Source organism: Pelophylax lessonae (genome assembly GCF_965119305.1).
Source record: "Pelophylax lessonae genome assembly, chromosome: 12".
Taxonomy (NCBI): domain Eukaryota; kingdom Metazoa; phylum Chordata; class Amphibia; order Anura; family Ranidae; genus Pelophylax; species Pelophylax lessonae.
In genome coordinates this window covers 95,927,257-95,941,258 of record NC_138779.1, presented here as the reverse complement: position 1 = coordinate 95,941,258, position 14,002 = coordinate 95,927,257, and the positions used below count along the sequence as shown (strand labels likewise).

The following is a 14,002-nucleotide window of genomic DNA, read 5'->3' as shown; positions in this document are numbered from 1 at the left end:
GATTGGATGTACCTTTCCCCTTTTAGATCTTGCTGCATTCATTTTAGGATTATTTTTAATCTAAATGGATTTTACTATTTGGTACTAAACTCATATCACCCACCATAATACCATGTTCGAAGGTTGTATCTTTGTGTTTGATTGATATCATGATACCTTGAAATTTTATGTAATGCCTTTATATACGACTTGTATCCTGAGGAAGCTGTCAATAGCGAAACACGTCAGTCCATTAGTAGCGCATGTTTTGGATTACAGATACAATGTTATATTTATATGAGTAAAGAAATATGAATTTTGTATTGTGTGTATTTAAATAAATGTTTTCTTTTTAACCTGTGGTTCTTAATGTTCAAAATAGAGGCACATTTAAATCCCCATTTCCAGGGTTTGGTAGATACCAACCCTGGGCACACTTTTACCCAATGGTGAACAGAACCAACTTCAGAGTGCTGCTTCAAGAACGTTGTGGCCAAATGCTGTGTCAATAGAAGACAGGGCTCCCACTGGGTAGAATGTTCAAAAGATGTAAACAGAAGATCAGATGGAGGCCTTACAAAGTTGGGCAATAATAGCTTTCCCATGTTGGAATGCTCAGGATGCACCCACTTTGCTTTAGTGGCTCTATGTCTGAGTGAAGAGCAAACCTCTGAGTGCTTAGGAGCAGAACATATATATGTCTTTGTTGAGGTGGAAAACAGACCACTACAGGAAGAAAAAAAGAGGGTCTAGACTACCTTCTCTTTGTGAGGAATTGAGAGGTCTGACAACCATAACAGCAACCAAGGAGGCCACTTTATAAGAAAGATCATCTAATGGTATAACCCTGATGGATTCAAAGGGTGGTGTCTGTAGGGCAGACAGAACCAGACAGAGGTCCCAAGGAAGCAAAGGGCGGTGAAAGGGTGGCCTGATCAGAGATGCACCTTGAAAAAAGTTTTAGACAATTGCAAGGCCAGAAGACGTTTTTGGAAAGGAAAGACCAGGGAAAGAAAACCTGTCTTTTCAAAATGCTCAAGGCCAAGTTTTGGTAGAGTCCTGATTGTAGGAAAGCCAGAATCAAAGGCACAATTCAATCTCTAGGTCTTGGGTGCACTTAACAAGCAAAGGAGGATTTCCAGATACAAATGCAGATCTTTTTGGAAGTAGCTTTTCTTGTTTTTAGCAAAGCAGGCATGAAAGTCTTAAGCCCCTCAGTCCTTTAAGATCTGGGCTTCACCAGACACTGTTAAAACCCGTGACTGGGAAGCAGGATGAAAGAGCCCTGAGAAAACAGGTCTGGCTTGTACGGAACAGGCCAAGGATAGTCTTCTAGTTCTCTGAGTATGTTGGTGTACCAGGTTCTTCAGGGCAAGTTTTCTGTAACAGGAAATCACTAGCTTTTTTTTTTGCTATATATTGCGAAGCAAGAGAGGCAGAATTTGCACTAGAGGGAAGGCATAGAATAGCCTGAACTGGAACCAGAGACATATCAAAGCAGCCTATGCCAGTGCCAGATGATCCTTGGCCCTGACTACACACAGGTAACCTATGGTTGAATCTGGAGGCCAGGATATCCATTGTCCAGGGTCCTCCATCTCAGACACATCAAACTGAACTAGTTAGGGTAAAGTCCCCATTTTTCCCTTCATCTAGGCGGTGACTGATAAGGTTATCTGCCTTCCCGATTTGGGGAAGAAAAAGGAAAGGCTGAAACTTGGCTTAGAATTTGCAACCTGGGTAGAGTGTTAAGGAGCTCTGCATTTTGAGAAGGTAGAGGCTCTTGAGGGCTTTTGAACTTTCCACTGGGGAAGAAAAACCTATCATCTTGTGACATTAATACATTTGTCAATTGCCTCACCAAAGAGATGTCCTCCTTCAAAGGGCATATATGTGAGATGTCTTTTTACAGCAAGCTTCAATTGACAAGAATTTGAGCCAAAGATGCTGTGCTTCTGAATAGAGATTGGAGCCATTCTGGTAATTTGTGTCATAAGTTGTTGTAAACCACTCATAGAAAAGATCAGAACAGAAGTTAATTGTTGTAACTGCTCAGTTAAAGTACAGTCATAGAATACAAAATCCTGTTGGTTTTGGATCGTCCTAGTCCATTTAGCTGCAGTTTGGCATAAAGAAATTGCAGCAACAGCTGGTTGTAGAGCTGTGCCTGCGAGTGTAAAAAGCCTTAAGGTGCGTTTCAAACATATCTATAGAATCTTTGAATAAACATCTTTAATTGGTATAGTGAGATGTTTAAGACTCAGACGGGAGGGTCAACTACTGGAACATACCATTTGGTGACAAAATCTTTTATGGGTCCTCTTCATTCCAAAGTGTCTGCTCCTTCTAGGGCAGGTAAATTATGATCAGATTCAGCTAGAGATGGTGGAACTGGCGAAGGAGCCTGGTGTTTTTTTTTAGCCCTGGACAGGGATATCTGAATTAAAGCTGCTCGCTGAGAAACTGGCATGTTTGAGGAAAAGTCTGCTTTAGTCAGGTCGGCCAACAGTTGCATGCCAGAGATCGAGCTAGAATCAGATACAGAAACTGGTGTCAATATTGGGTCCTGCCCGGTTCAGGGGGAGCCTCATCAGTATGAAAGTGTTGTGCTGGGGTTCAGCAAAGAAAATGTTTGGTTGAGGTTTTGCTGTGGCTCACTTTCCCCTGGCCTTCATCATTGCTACGGGTCAGAATATTCTCTGAGGGATACAGGGAGCAGAGTGCAAGCTTGCCCAATATAGAATATGCAACAACTAAGGTGCAGACTGTCCTGCAGCCAAGTCCTTATGGCAAAAGGGCAGGAGGAAGCACCTAAGCACTTTATAAGGGGCTCTAAATAGATAGGGCAGTAAAGTGAGAGACCAGTGGTATGATCTAAGACTAAGCTCTATGTGGTTGAATTTTAGCGCCAAGTTTGAAATGTCTACACTGTCCTTCCAAACACAGTCCCAGTTTCCTGAAAACTATGATTGTACACTACTTAGGAATGCAAGGCTACAGTAATGTTTAGAGATACAGTGTGACCCTGTCATACCAGTCCACATTGCAGGTCCTTATTAAGGTCTGGGTTTCATAGGGATGCACCACAGCCTTGTATAGCACCCTGTGGCTAAATAGACACATTGCATAAAATGCCAAGGTGAGCTCCTACGCAGGATCCCATGCCTTAAGAAAAATTACAGGCTGTCCCCATGGCATTGGGTCTAAGAACGGCTCCCACGGTTTTACTGAGGTTGCACTGCCTTTTTTGCGCTATTAGAACACAATAAAAAGTTGATTGAAGATTCCAAAGAAAAGGATCTCGTTAAGCTAAGTAATTTTTATGCAAGAAGGATGAGGCATAAAAAATTAGGAAGAGCAAAAAAAAGAGAAAGGTTGGAGGGGGGGGGGGGGGGGTAGGGTTCCTGAAAAGCTTGTTCGTGCCAATAACCCGAAGGTACCAGTCTATAACCAGGGTCTATAAATATAGAATCTATGTCCTGTACTGAAGAATTAAGATCTATTGGTTGTAACTTTCTAACAAATGAATACACTGGTGTATATTCCAAAATATGTGACTGAGAATGATAACCTGCAGGGAATGACTGTTCCTGATACATTTGGGCAGTATGCATGACATACAATATAGAATACTACTGGGGCAGTTTACCACAGTCTCAGGCTTCCAAGAGGAATAGGAGAGCTGGGGTACCACTGAGCAGTGATAGTCCTCCATAATACCGTAAAAGTGATTGGGTGGCTAGAGCATCCGAATAACTTTTACCGAAGAGCCCAAAAAAATTATACCAAGCCGTTTCTATCACTTGAAGTATAGGACATTTTAAAACCTATACATATAAACATATATAAAACAAAAAGACAGCAAGTGGTTATTTATAGTTAGCTTGGTTACAACATAGCTCATACAAATGCTAAAATATAAAAGCCTCAATTAGAACATAAAATATATCACCTTTATTTGCAGAAGAATTCACAGTATTTAAAGATAACGAGGTGGGGGTTTCAGTGTTCAGTGCTAAATCAGTTTTTCTTTGCTCCTACAAAAACAGGATATATAGATCATGTTATGTTTGAAAGTATATATATATATATATATATATATATATATATATATATATATATATATATATATATAAACACACACACAGTAAAACCTTTGATTGAGAGCGTTTTGCAAGACAATCAAAAATTGGATTTTCGTCTTACCGTAAAATCCTTTTCTCTGATGTTCACCGACGGACACAGTTCCAGAATCTTCTTGACCATTGGATTATGCTGCCCCCTACAGGAGTAGGACACTAGGCAGGAAAAAGCTTTTCACCACGCCTATGGGGCAGTCCCAGGGGGTATACTCCCACTTCCTGCTATACGCATTCAGTTTTGTTGCGAAAAATATCAGAAGAAAAATAACCCAACTCAATAGAGGGCAGGGTGCTGTGTCCGTCAAACATCAGAGAAAAGGATTTTTAAGGTAAGACGAAAATCCAATTTTCTCTTTCGTTCATTGACAGACACAGCTCCAGAATCTTTTTGACTATTGGGACGTCCCAAAGCAGTGTCAAACATGAGGGGTGTGAAAAAAAGACAGCAGAAAAAAAAAAAAACTCCCAAAAGGCTAAACCTAGCCAACCAGGTAAAATGGAGCTCAACCAAGAACAACTGGAGCTCACCTGAAAACAATACACCCTCAAAGATGACCAGGTCCTCTCAAACAGCAGCCTGCAAAAGCAGCATCCGCAGATGCCAGCACATCTTTGTAAAATTTTGTGAAAGTGTGCACAGACGACCAAGTGGCCACCTTGCAAATCTGCATCGCTGACACCTGATGGGGAAGGCCCAGGAGGCACTAAGCGCCAGCGTAGTATGCGCATTAACAGGGAAAGGAGGAACCTGACCCTTAATTGAATAGGCCTGCACTACTGTCTGTCTGATCCATTTGGAAATGCTTGCAACAGACGCAGCCAACCCCTTGCGAGGTCCATCCATAGGGACAAAAAGCGAGTCTGATTTCCTAAACAACTCGGTTGCCGCCAAGTACACCCTGATCGCCCGAACCACATTCAGGGGAAGGCAGCACAATGTCTTCATTCAGATAGACCATTAGATTAAATGTGCTACCAGATAGCGGTACGCTGGGCGCACATTATTAAATGCCACATCCTAATTCAAGACTAAATAGAGATACTGGGGAAAAAAATGAACACTGGAAACTAAAAAAAAAAAAAAAAATGAATGTTTGTTTTTTTACTGATTTAAAACCCATTGCCTCAAGAAAGGCGTCCGTGTACAAAATAGCAGTATGGTTAAACAGACATGATGCAATAATAGAACAAGCAAATAAGAACCATTTGGTATAGCATAGTTATATAAATAGTACTTCACATCAAGACGATCCACCGAAGGTGACAGGTGTGTAAGCTGTCCTCCCAGGGAGATCGATTGATGTGGTTACAGATGAATACAGCATGTCATTGAGCCAAATTGCTCAACATGTTTCGCATTAAGCTTCTTCTGGAGCTAGTGATTAAATGCTCTGTATTTTGCTTGTAGATCACATATGGTAAGAAAGAAAAAGAAATAACAGGGAAGGTGGAGTGAGGAGCCTGGAACAGCATGAGAATTGTTGAAAACGTAGTTCTGGTCAATACAGGCTGGCAAATTTAAACTATACCAAACCTGATTTCTCCATTGTTACAAAATAGTATATAGCAGCCTGTCCAAAGCTGAACAGCGTAAGGGAATATAAATAAGGTGACAATTTGCAGATGTGGACTAGGTATAGGCTCCAAAATGTCATCTCCACCTTCCCCGGATGGGGAATGAAACCGCCATGATTTGGTATAGTTTAAATTTGCCAGCCTGTATTGACCAGAACTACGTTTTCAACAACTCTCAAGCTGTTCCGGGCTCCTCACTCCACCTTCCCTGTTATTTATTTTTCTTTCTTACCATATGTTATCTATAAGCAAAATACAGAGCATTGAATCACTAGCTCCAGAAGAAGCTTAATGCTTCTTCTGGAAACAGGTCGAGCAATTTGGCTCAATGAAATGCTGTATTCACCTGTAACCACATCGATCGATCTCCCTGGGAGGACAGCTTACACACCTGTCACCTTCAGTGGATCGTCTTGATGTGAAGTACTATTTATATAACTATGCTATACCAAATAACTCTTATTTGCTTGTTATATTATTGCAGCATGTCTGTTTAACCATATTGCGGTTTTGTACACCAACTCATTTTTTGAGGTGATGTATTTTTGTTTATTTTTGTTTAAGATGTAAACAAATAAAATGTTTATGTTTTAGTCCCCATTCACACTACTGCGACTTGTCAGCCTGACAAGTCGCGGTCCATTGACTGCTACAGGACCCGTTCTAATAGGAGGACACCCTTCCTCACCTTTCTAATCTACTTGCTGCTACCATACACTGAGATCCCTGTGTTTCCTATAAACATGAGGTTGGGAAGATGAATCTTTTTTTAGGAAGGGATCATGCCTAAGTATATTCCAATTTTTTTTCATAATATTATTCAGAGGTGCATTGTTGTTGTATCTAGTGCAGAATCTTGCTTTGCTTTTCCCATTCTCCACCTGAGAGTGTTTGCCGGTGGTTATGGGGGAACTCTCTCCATATAAGGACCAATATTTGAGGAATGCTTGCTCCAGATGGCTTTCCTCAAAACCCCTTCTCTCCAAACTTGTTCCTAAGGATTTTGCTCTGTTCTTCATAATCCTCACTCTGGGAGCAGGTGCGTCTCAATCTACAAAACTGACCAAAAGGGACATTTTTGATCCATATAGGGGGATGATGACTACGTGCATGCAGATACAAGTTCCCCACACTTGGCTTAAAATTGGCCCTGGAGATTAAATCAACCTTCATTCCCTACCCAAAATTCTAAGTCTAGGAACACGAGGCAATTGTCATCAACCACGTGCGTGAACGCGATACCATACGGGTTTGCAGAGCAATGTGTCAGGAAACCCAACTTCATCTGACCCTTTCCAGATTAGCATGTCATCCATGTACAGTGCATATAGGACCAGGTGGGCTCTGAATGGGTTGCTGGCCCAGATGTACGGAGATTCCCAAAAGCCCATAAAGAGATTGGCATAGTTCGGGGCAAACCTGGCGCCCATAGCGGTGCCCTTGACCTGCCTGTAGTAATTGCCCATAAAAAAAGTAGTTCATAATAAGCATATATTCGGTGCTATCAGGTGCTTGCCATGAAGCTCTGCACCTTTCTGTTGAGACAAGAGGCCAACAGGTCCACCCTGGGAGTTCCCCACTGGAGACCTAGCCGATGAAACACCTCTGCATGAAATGACCACTCTCTTTGGTCCAATGCCTGTCAACTGAGGCAATCCGCCTGCCAATTTTTCACCCCTGGAATATGCACAGTAGAGAGAGCTGGAACGTTCCACCCACCTTGGAATGCCAGTTACTTCCTGAGCCGCTAGGACACTTTGTGCCCCCTTGATTGACATATGCCACGGCCGTGGCATTGTCCGATTGAATCTGTACTGGACACCCATGAAGATGAACCATCCAATGGTCCAGACAGTCTGATCGCCCGCAGTTCCAGTACGTTGATCTGTAGCCTGGACTCCTTCAGAGTCCAAACCACCTGAGCACAGTCCACGTCCAAAACACCTCCCCACCCGTACAGGCTGGCATCCGTGGTGATCTCCGTCCAGTAAAGGGGAAGGAAGGATTTTCCCTGTTGAAGAGCCAGAGAGTGAAGCCACCAAATCAGGGAAATTCTCGTACCCTGGCTCAACAGGATCAGATTGTCCAGAGACTGTGGATTCTTGTCCCACTTGGCAAGAATCTCTCTGCAGAGGTCTTGTATGGATCTGTGCAAATGGAACCGCCTCAAAAAAGGTAGACACCATCAGGCCCAGCACCGGCATGCAAGTCCAGAGAGACGACCGACTGCTGGACAGCAGAAGTCGAAGGGTCTCCTGCAGCTTCTGGAACTTGTCCAGCGGGAAAAACACCCTGGCTGAGGTAGAGTTCAGAATCAGATCCAGATAGTCCAACTTGGTGGACAGAACTAGAGCAGACTGCAGGAGTTCAGGTAGACTGAATTTTCAGAAGAGTCTGCACAGTGATGTTCAGATTGTCCTGTAGAGACTCTGCTCATAGAAGATGATCGTCCATGTACCCCGGCACCGCAATTCCCCACGGTCACAGCAATGCTGACACTGAGGCCAACACTATTGTGAACACCCGTGGAGCTGAGGCTAGACCAAAGGGTAACGCTATAAATTGATAATGCTCCTCGCCCACGGCGAAGCAGAGAAAGCGCTGATATCCCACATATATATCGGAATATGGAAGTAAGCGTCCTTGGTATTGATAGAGGCTAGAAGATCCCCTTGATGTTTGGATTCCACTACCAAACGGATGGACTCCATCCGGAACTTCTGTACCCGCACAAAGTGTTTCAGGGATTTGAGATCCAGGATTGAACACATTTTTGCCTTCTGTCCTGGGGAATTGTAAACGGCTTGAAAAAACCCCCGAAAACAATCCAAGTTTGGAACCGGTACAATCACTTCTTGCGGTAGCAAATTTTGTACCGCCCCGAAGCGGCCACGCAAGAGGTCTGGGGACAAACACAGGTTGGAAGGAAAAAAAACCTCTGTGGAGGATGAGACCGAAATTCGATCTTGTAGCCGGACCGAATCAGCTCGTGGACCCACCTGTCTTGAATCAGAGGTCCATGGGCTCAGAAAAAAAAAAAAAAAAAAAAAAAACACGACAGGTGAGGGCATCCCTTCAGCCAGAAGCAAACTTGTCTACAGGTCTGCAAGGACCTGCTCTCGGCTTACCAGGCCAGGGCCTCTTGGGACCTCCAGAGACTTTCCGAACGGATATGGATCCTTTTTCCTGAGACCCCGAGGAACGAAAAAAATGCTCATGAGCCTCGAAAGAAGGACCACGTCTCTGACGAGATCCCTTGCCCCCTGGAAGACTGTGGGAGGAGAGTACTATTCCCTCCCGTGATTTCTTAATGATTTTATCCAGGGAAGACCCAAACAGGAGATCCCTCACAAAAGGGAGATCCGCTAAGGGCTTCTTGGAAGCTTGGTCCGCAGACCAGCATTTCAGCCATATCATGCGCTGAAGGACCACTGCTGTCCCAGACAGCCTAGAAACTAAGGGAGCTGCATCCAGGAAGGCATCACAGATAAACTGTAACCCCTGGACCAACTGGTCCGCCAGCTCTAGGGAGAAGAGGAATCATCCTCACGATCGTAGCATTCAGGGTGTGTGGACGCAGATCCAGCAGGGTGACTTGCATCCGTGGCAGCTGGATCAGAATCTGAGGCGACAGAGGCGGGAAGCACTTTCTGCTGGTTCTGTTTTGCAGGACCAAATCAACCGTGGACACTAATGACTCCAGAGCCGCCGCCATTGCAGACAGGGTGGACTGGGACCAAGAAGTGCCCATCGCCTCAGAGGGGATCAGGGGGTGAAATTTGCTTCAGGGACTCCATTTTGACTAGAAAAACCACAAAGGCAATTTAGAGAAAAAAAAACGGAATTTTTGTAAAATCTTACCTGTAAAATTCCTTTCTCTGAGTCCTCCGACAGTCGCCGCCTCTTCATATTCGTCACATATGGGGTATTAGACTTTGCTCCGAAGGAGTAGCTAGGCAACAGAATATGTTAACATTAAAGCTTTTAACATATCCCACCCTCAAGGGGTGGTCCCCTCAGTCAATACCCTCCTACTTCCTGCAACCATCTCTCAGTTTCAGTGGAATAGCAGTAGAGTATACAACCAAACCCCAAAAGAGGGGCGGGGGCGGCGACTGTCGGAGGAGTCAGAGAAAGGAATTTTACAGGTAAGATTTTACAAAAATTCAGTTTTCTCTTACGTCCTCCGACAGTCGCCGCCTCTTCATATTCGTCACATATGGGGACGTCCCAAAGCAGTGCAAACATGAGGGGTGGGAAACGCATCCGCGCCGAAAGGCAACGCAGTCTCCGCATCAAAGAAAGGAACCTTACCAAAGGAAGGAAACCAGCTGGGCTACAGGAAAAAATAATTGCTCAACAGGAGCAACAACCCAGGAAAAGACAAAGAACCAGGGGATAAAAAACTTATCCCAACAGCCAGAGGTCCCCAACAAGGGGCCCTAGGGAATTGCCGCACTAAGAACCTTGCGGCCAAAGGAAGCATCCGCTGATGCCTGAACATCTACTTTGTAGAATTTTGTGAAAGTGTGCACGGTCGACCAGGTCGCCGCCTTACACACCTGGGCTACAGAAGCCCCATGACGACAGGCCCAAGACGTACTCAGAGATCTAGTCGAGTGCGCCTTCACAGGCACAGGGGGAACCTTCCCCTGCAAAGCATAGGCCTGTTCAATGGTCTGCCTGATCCATTTGGCGATGGTAGAGGCCGACGCCGCCATGCCCTTCCGAGGACCCTCTGGAAGAACAAACAAGGAATCCGTCTTTCGAAAAGACTCAGTCGATTTAAGGTAAACCCTTATCGCCCGAACAACATCCAAAGAATGTAGTCTCACCTCTTTCGGATGTTAAGGCTTCGCGCACAGCGAAGGCAAGACAATATCCTCATTAAGATGGAATTCCGAAACTCGCTTCGGAAGAAAAGAAGGATTAGGTCGCAAGACCACCTTATCCAAATGAACAACCAGATACGGAGACTTGCAGGACAAAGCCGCCAGCTCCGACACTCTGCGAGCCGAAGTGATCGCAACCAAAAAGGCGACCTTTTTGGACAACATAGACAACGAGATCTCCCTGATCTGTTCAAAAGGAGCATGTTGTAACACAGATAAAACGAGATTCAAGTCCCAAGGGGGCAGAGGATCCCTCCTAGGAGGAACCAGATGCCGCACTCCCTGAACAAAAGTGCCAACCAAGGAGTTGGAAGCCACGGGACGGTGAAACAGAACGGCCAGCGCAGACACCTGACCCTTTATCATAGCCAGCGCCAAACGCTGATCGACACCTGTTTGAAGGAAGGACAGCACTCAGGAAACCGAGTACGTGCGGGGTGAAAACCCCCTGGACTCACACCAGGCAAAATAGGCCTTCCAAGTACGGTAGTAAACCTTCCCCGAGGAAGACTTCCTCGCGTTGATCAAGGTATGAACGACCTCCGGGGAGAGACCCTTCTCCTTCAGGACCTCGGTCTTAACAGCCAGGCCGTCAAAGCCAGCGACTGTAAAGCAGGATGGTATATCGGCCCTTGAGACAGGAGATCGTCTCGAAGAGGTAGACGCCACGGGGCGTCGACCGCCAGATTCACGAGGTCTGCGTACCAGGACCGGCGAGGCCAGTCCGGCGCCACAAGAATCACCGTGCTGCGTTCCGATTGTAACCTGCGAAGGAACCTGGACAGCAACTGAATCGGTGGAAACGCGTACATCAGCTTGTACTGATGCCACGGGGCCACTAACGCATCCGACGCGTCTGCCCGAGGGTCGCGCGTCCTTGCCACGAACCTCCTCACCTTGTTGAGACGAGACGCGAACAGGTCCACATCTGGAAGACCCCACTTCGCGCACAACATCTGGAAGACAGCCGGGTGGAGAGACCATTCCCCCTGATCCAGGGTCTGGCGACTCAGATAGTCCGCCTGCCAGTTCTCCACCCCCGGAATGTGCACCGCCGTTATCACCGGGACATGAGTCTCGGCCCAAGTCAGAATGTCGGCCACTTCTCGAGCCGCACTCCTGGTGCCCCCTTGGTGGTTGATGTAGGCCACCGCCGTGGCATTGTCCGTCTGCACCCGAACCGGGCAGCCCTGCAGCCGGTCCGTCCAGCGATGAAGACAGAGATTTATCGCACGCAATTCCAGAATGTTGATCGGAAGGGAGGACTCCCCCTCCGACCAAGTTCCCTGGGCGGACAGAATGCCCAGAACACCACCCCAGCCCGACAGGCTGGCATCCGTGGTGATCACCGTCCACGAGATGGGACGAAACTACTTGCCCCCGGACACCATCGGGGACTGGAGCCACCACAGAAGGTCTCTTCTGGTGCGATGACTCAACGAGATTTCAAGATCCAGAGATTGAGGTCGCCCGTCCCACATGGACAGGATCTCCGTTTGGAGACCCCGCGTGTGAAACTGGGCGAAGGGAATCGCCTCGAAGGCCGAGACCATCAATCCCAGACATCTCATGCATGTCCGCAGAGACGAGAGCGGAACGTCCCGGAGGGACCTGACTTCCTCCTGGAGAGTTCTGAGTTTGTCTTCCGGCAGGAAGACCTTCGCCTGCGCCGAGTCCAGGATCATTCCCAGGTAGGGAAGACGAACCGACGGACTCAGTGTCGACTTTGGAAAATTTATCGTCCAACCAAACTCCTGCAGAGTTTGCATCGTGACAGACAGGTCCTCCTCCAGACCCTGGCTGGTCGCAGACCGAACCAAAATGTCGTCCAGATACCCCAGGACAGAAATGCCCTGGGCCCTCAATAATGCCAGAACCGGTGCAAGCACCTTGGTGAAAACCCGCGGAGCCGAGGCGAGACCAAAAGGCAACGCCACGAACTGGTAGTGATCCTCCGCAATGGCGAATCGAAGGTACCTCTGGTGACCCTCGAAAATGGGGATGTGAAGATACGCATCCTTCAAATCGATGGAGGCCATGAATTCCCCCGGAACCAGGGCAGCCACCACCGACCGCAGGGATTCCATGCGGAACTTGCGAACCCGCACAGAGCGGTTCAGAGCCTTCAAGTCCAGAATTGGACGAACCTTGCCCTCCTTCCTGGGCACGGTGAACAGATTGGAATAAAACCCCCGAAATCTGTCCCGATGAGACACCGGAACCACCACTCCCTGAGCCCTCAGGTCCCGCACCGCCAGGTGCAGGTCCCGTAAACGCTCCGGAGACAGCTGAAGATTTGAGGGGAAAAATCTGCTCTCCGGCCGAGAGAGAAACTCGATCTTGTAACCAGATCGAACGATCTCCTGAACCCATCTGTCCCGCACGCGGGCCAACCAGGGTTGAAGAAAACCGAGCAAGCGTCCCCCCACCCCAAAACTGGGTGAGGGCGCCCCTTCAGGCCGCACTGTTATGGGCTGCGGATCCGGACTGACCGGACTTCTGTTTCCCAGACCAGGGCTTCTTTTGAGAGCCTTGACCTTTGAACGGTTTGCCCTTGTAGTGCGACCGAAAGGCACGAAAGGACCCCTGAGGGGGCCGAAAATTAGCATGCTTCTTCCCAGAAGCCCCTTTAGCCTTGGGGAAATGGGGCAAGAGAGTGCTCTTATCTCCGGTGATCCCCTTAATCAACACATCCAAGGACTCCCCAAAAAGGCGAGACCCATCAAAAGGCAGATTGGCTAAGATCTTACGTGAAGATTGGTCCACCGACCAACATTTCAACCAAACCAGGCGGCGAGACAACACCGCCACGCTGTGCACACGTGCAGCCAACGGGACCAAGTCCAAGTCCGCATCACACAGATACATGACACCCTGGTGGATTTGATCCACCATATCCAGGGTCGCCGGGGAGGCCGAATCGGCCACTAGGACGCGCCTAAGCATCTGCGTCCAACTTGCGACAGCCTGGGCCGCCATGAGAGAGGCAAACAGAGCCTTACGCATAGAACCCGTAATAGAGTAAGTATGACGGGCAAGAGACTCCAATCTCCCATCCGTGGCATCACGGAACACCGGGGAATCCTCTGCAGGAATTGCAGTAGATTTGTTTAAAACCGCAATTGCGTGATCCACCGGGGGTGGCACACACCACCGTTCATCAGTGGAAGGTGAGAAAGGATAACGCAGCTTGAACCTACTTGGCACAGCAAATGGTTTGCGTAGATTGCGCCATTGTTCCTTAACAGCGCGCTGAAAATCATCATTGCAGGGAAAAACCTGCGGCGTCCTGCGTTTTCTCTGCGTCCCATAAGCCGCCAAGGCAGCGGGGGGACACACTTCATCCTGCAAACGCAGTGTTTGTTTTATGGAAGCAATCAATTCATCCATGATTGCAAGCTCTTCAGGTGAGAA

The 14,002-nt window shown here is 47.2% G+C and overlaps 1 protein-coding gene across 3 annotated transcripts in view; it reads right to left on the bottom strand.

Moving 5' to 3' along the window:
• The window catches only part of PPP1R12C (protein phosphatase 1 regulatory subunit 12C), a 202,415-nt gene that overhangs the window by 31,950 nt on the left and 156,463 nt on the right, over window positions 1-14,002 (bottom strand). For all 3 annotated transcript variants that reach the window (XM_082273822.1, XM_082273823.1, XM_082273824.1), the window contains one exon: window positions 3,932-4,016. In XM_082273822.1, the coding sequence (XP_082129948.1) occupies window positions 3,932-4,016 (85 nt within the window). The remainder of the gene's footprint in view (window positions 1-3,931; window positions 4,017-14,002) is intronic.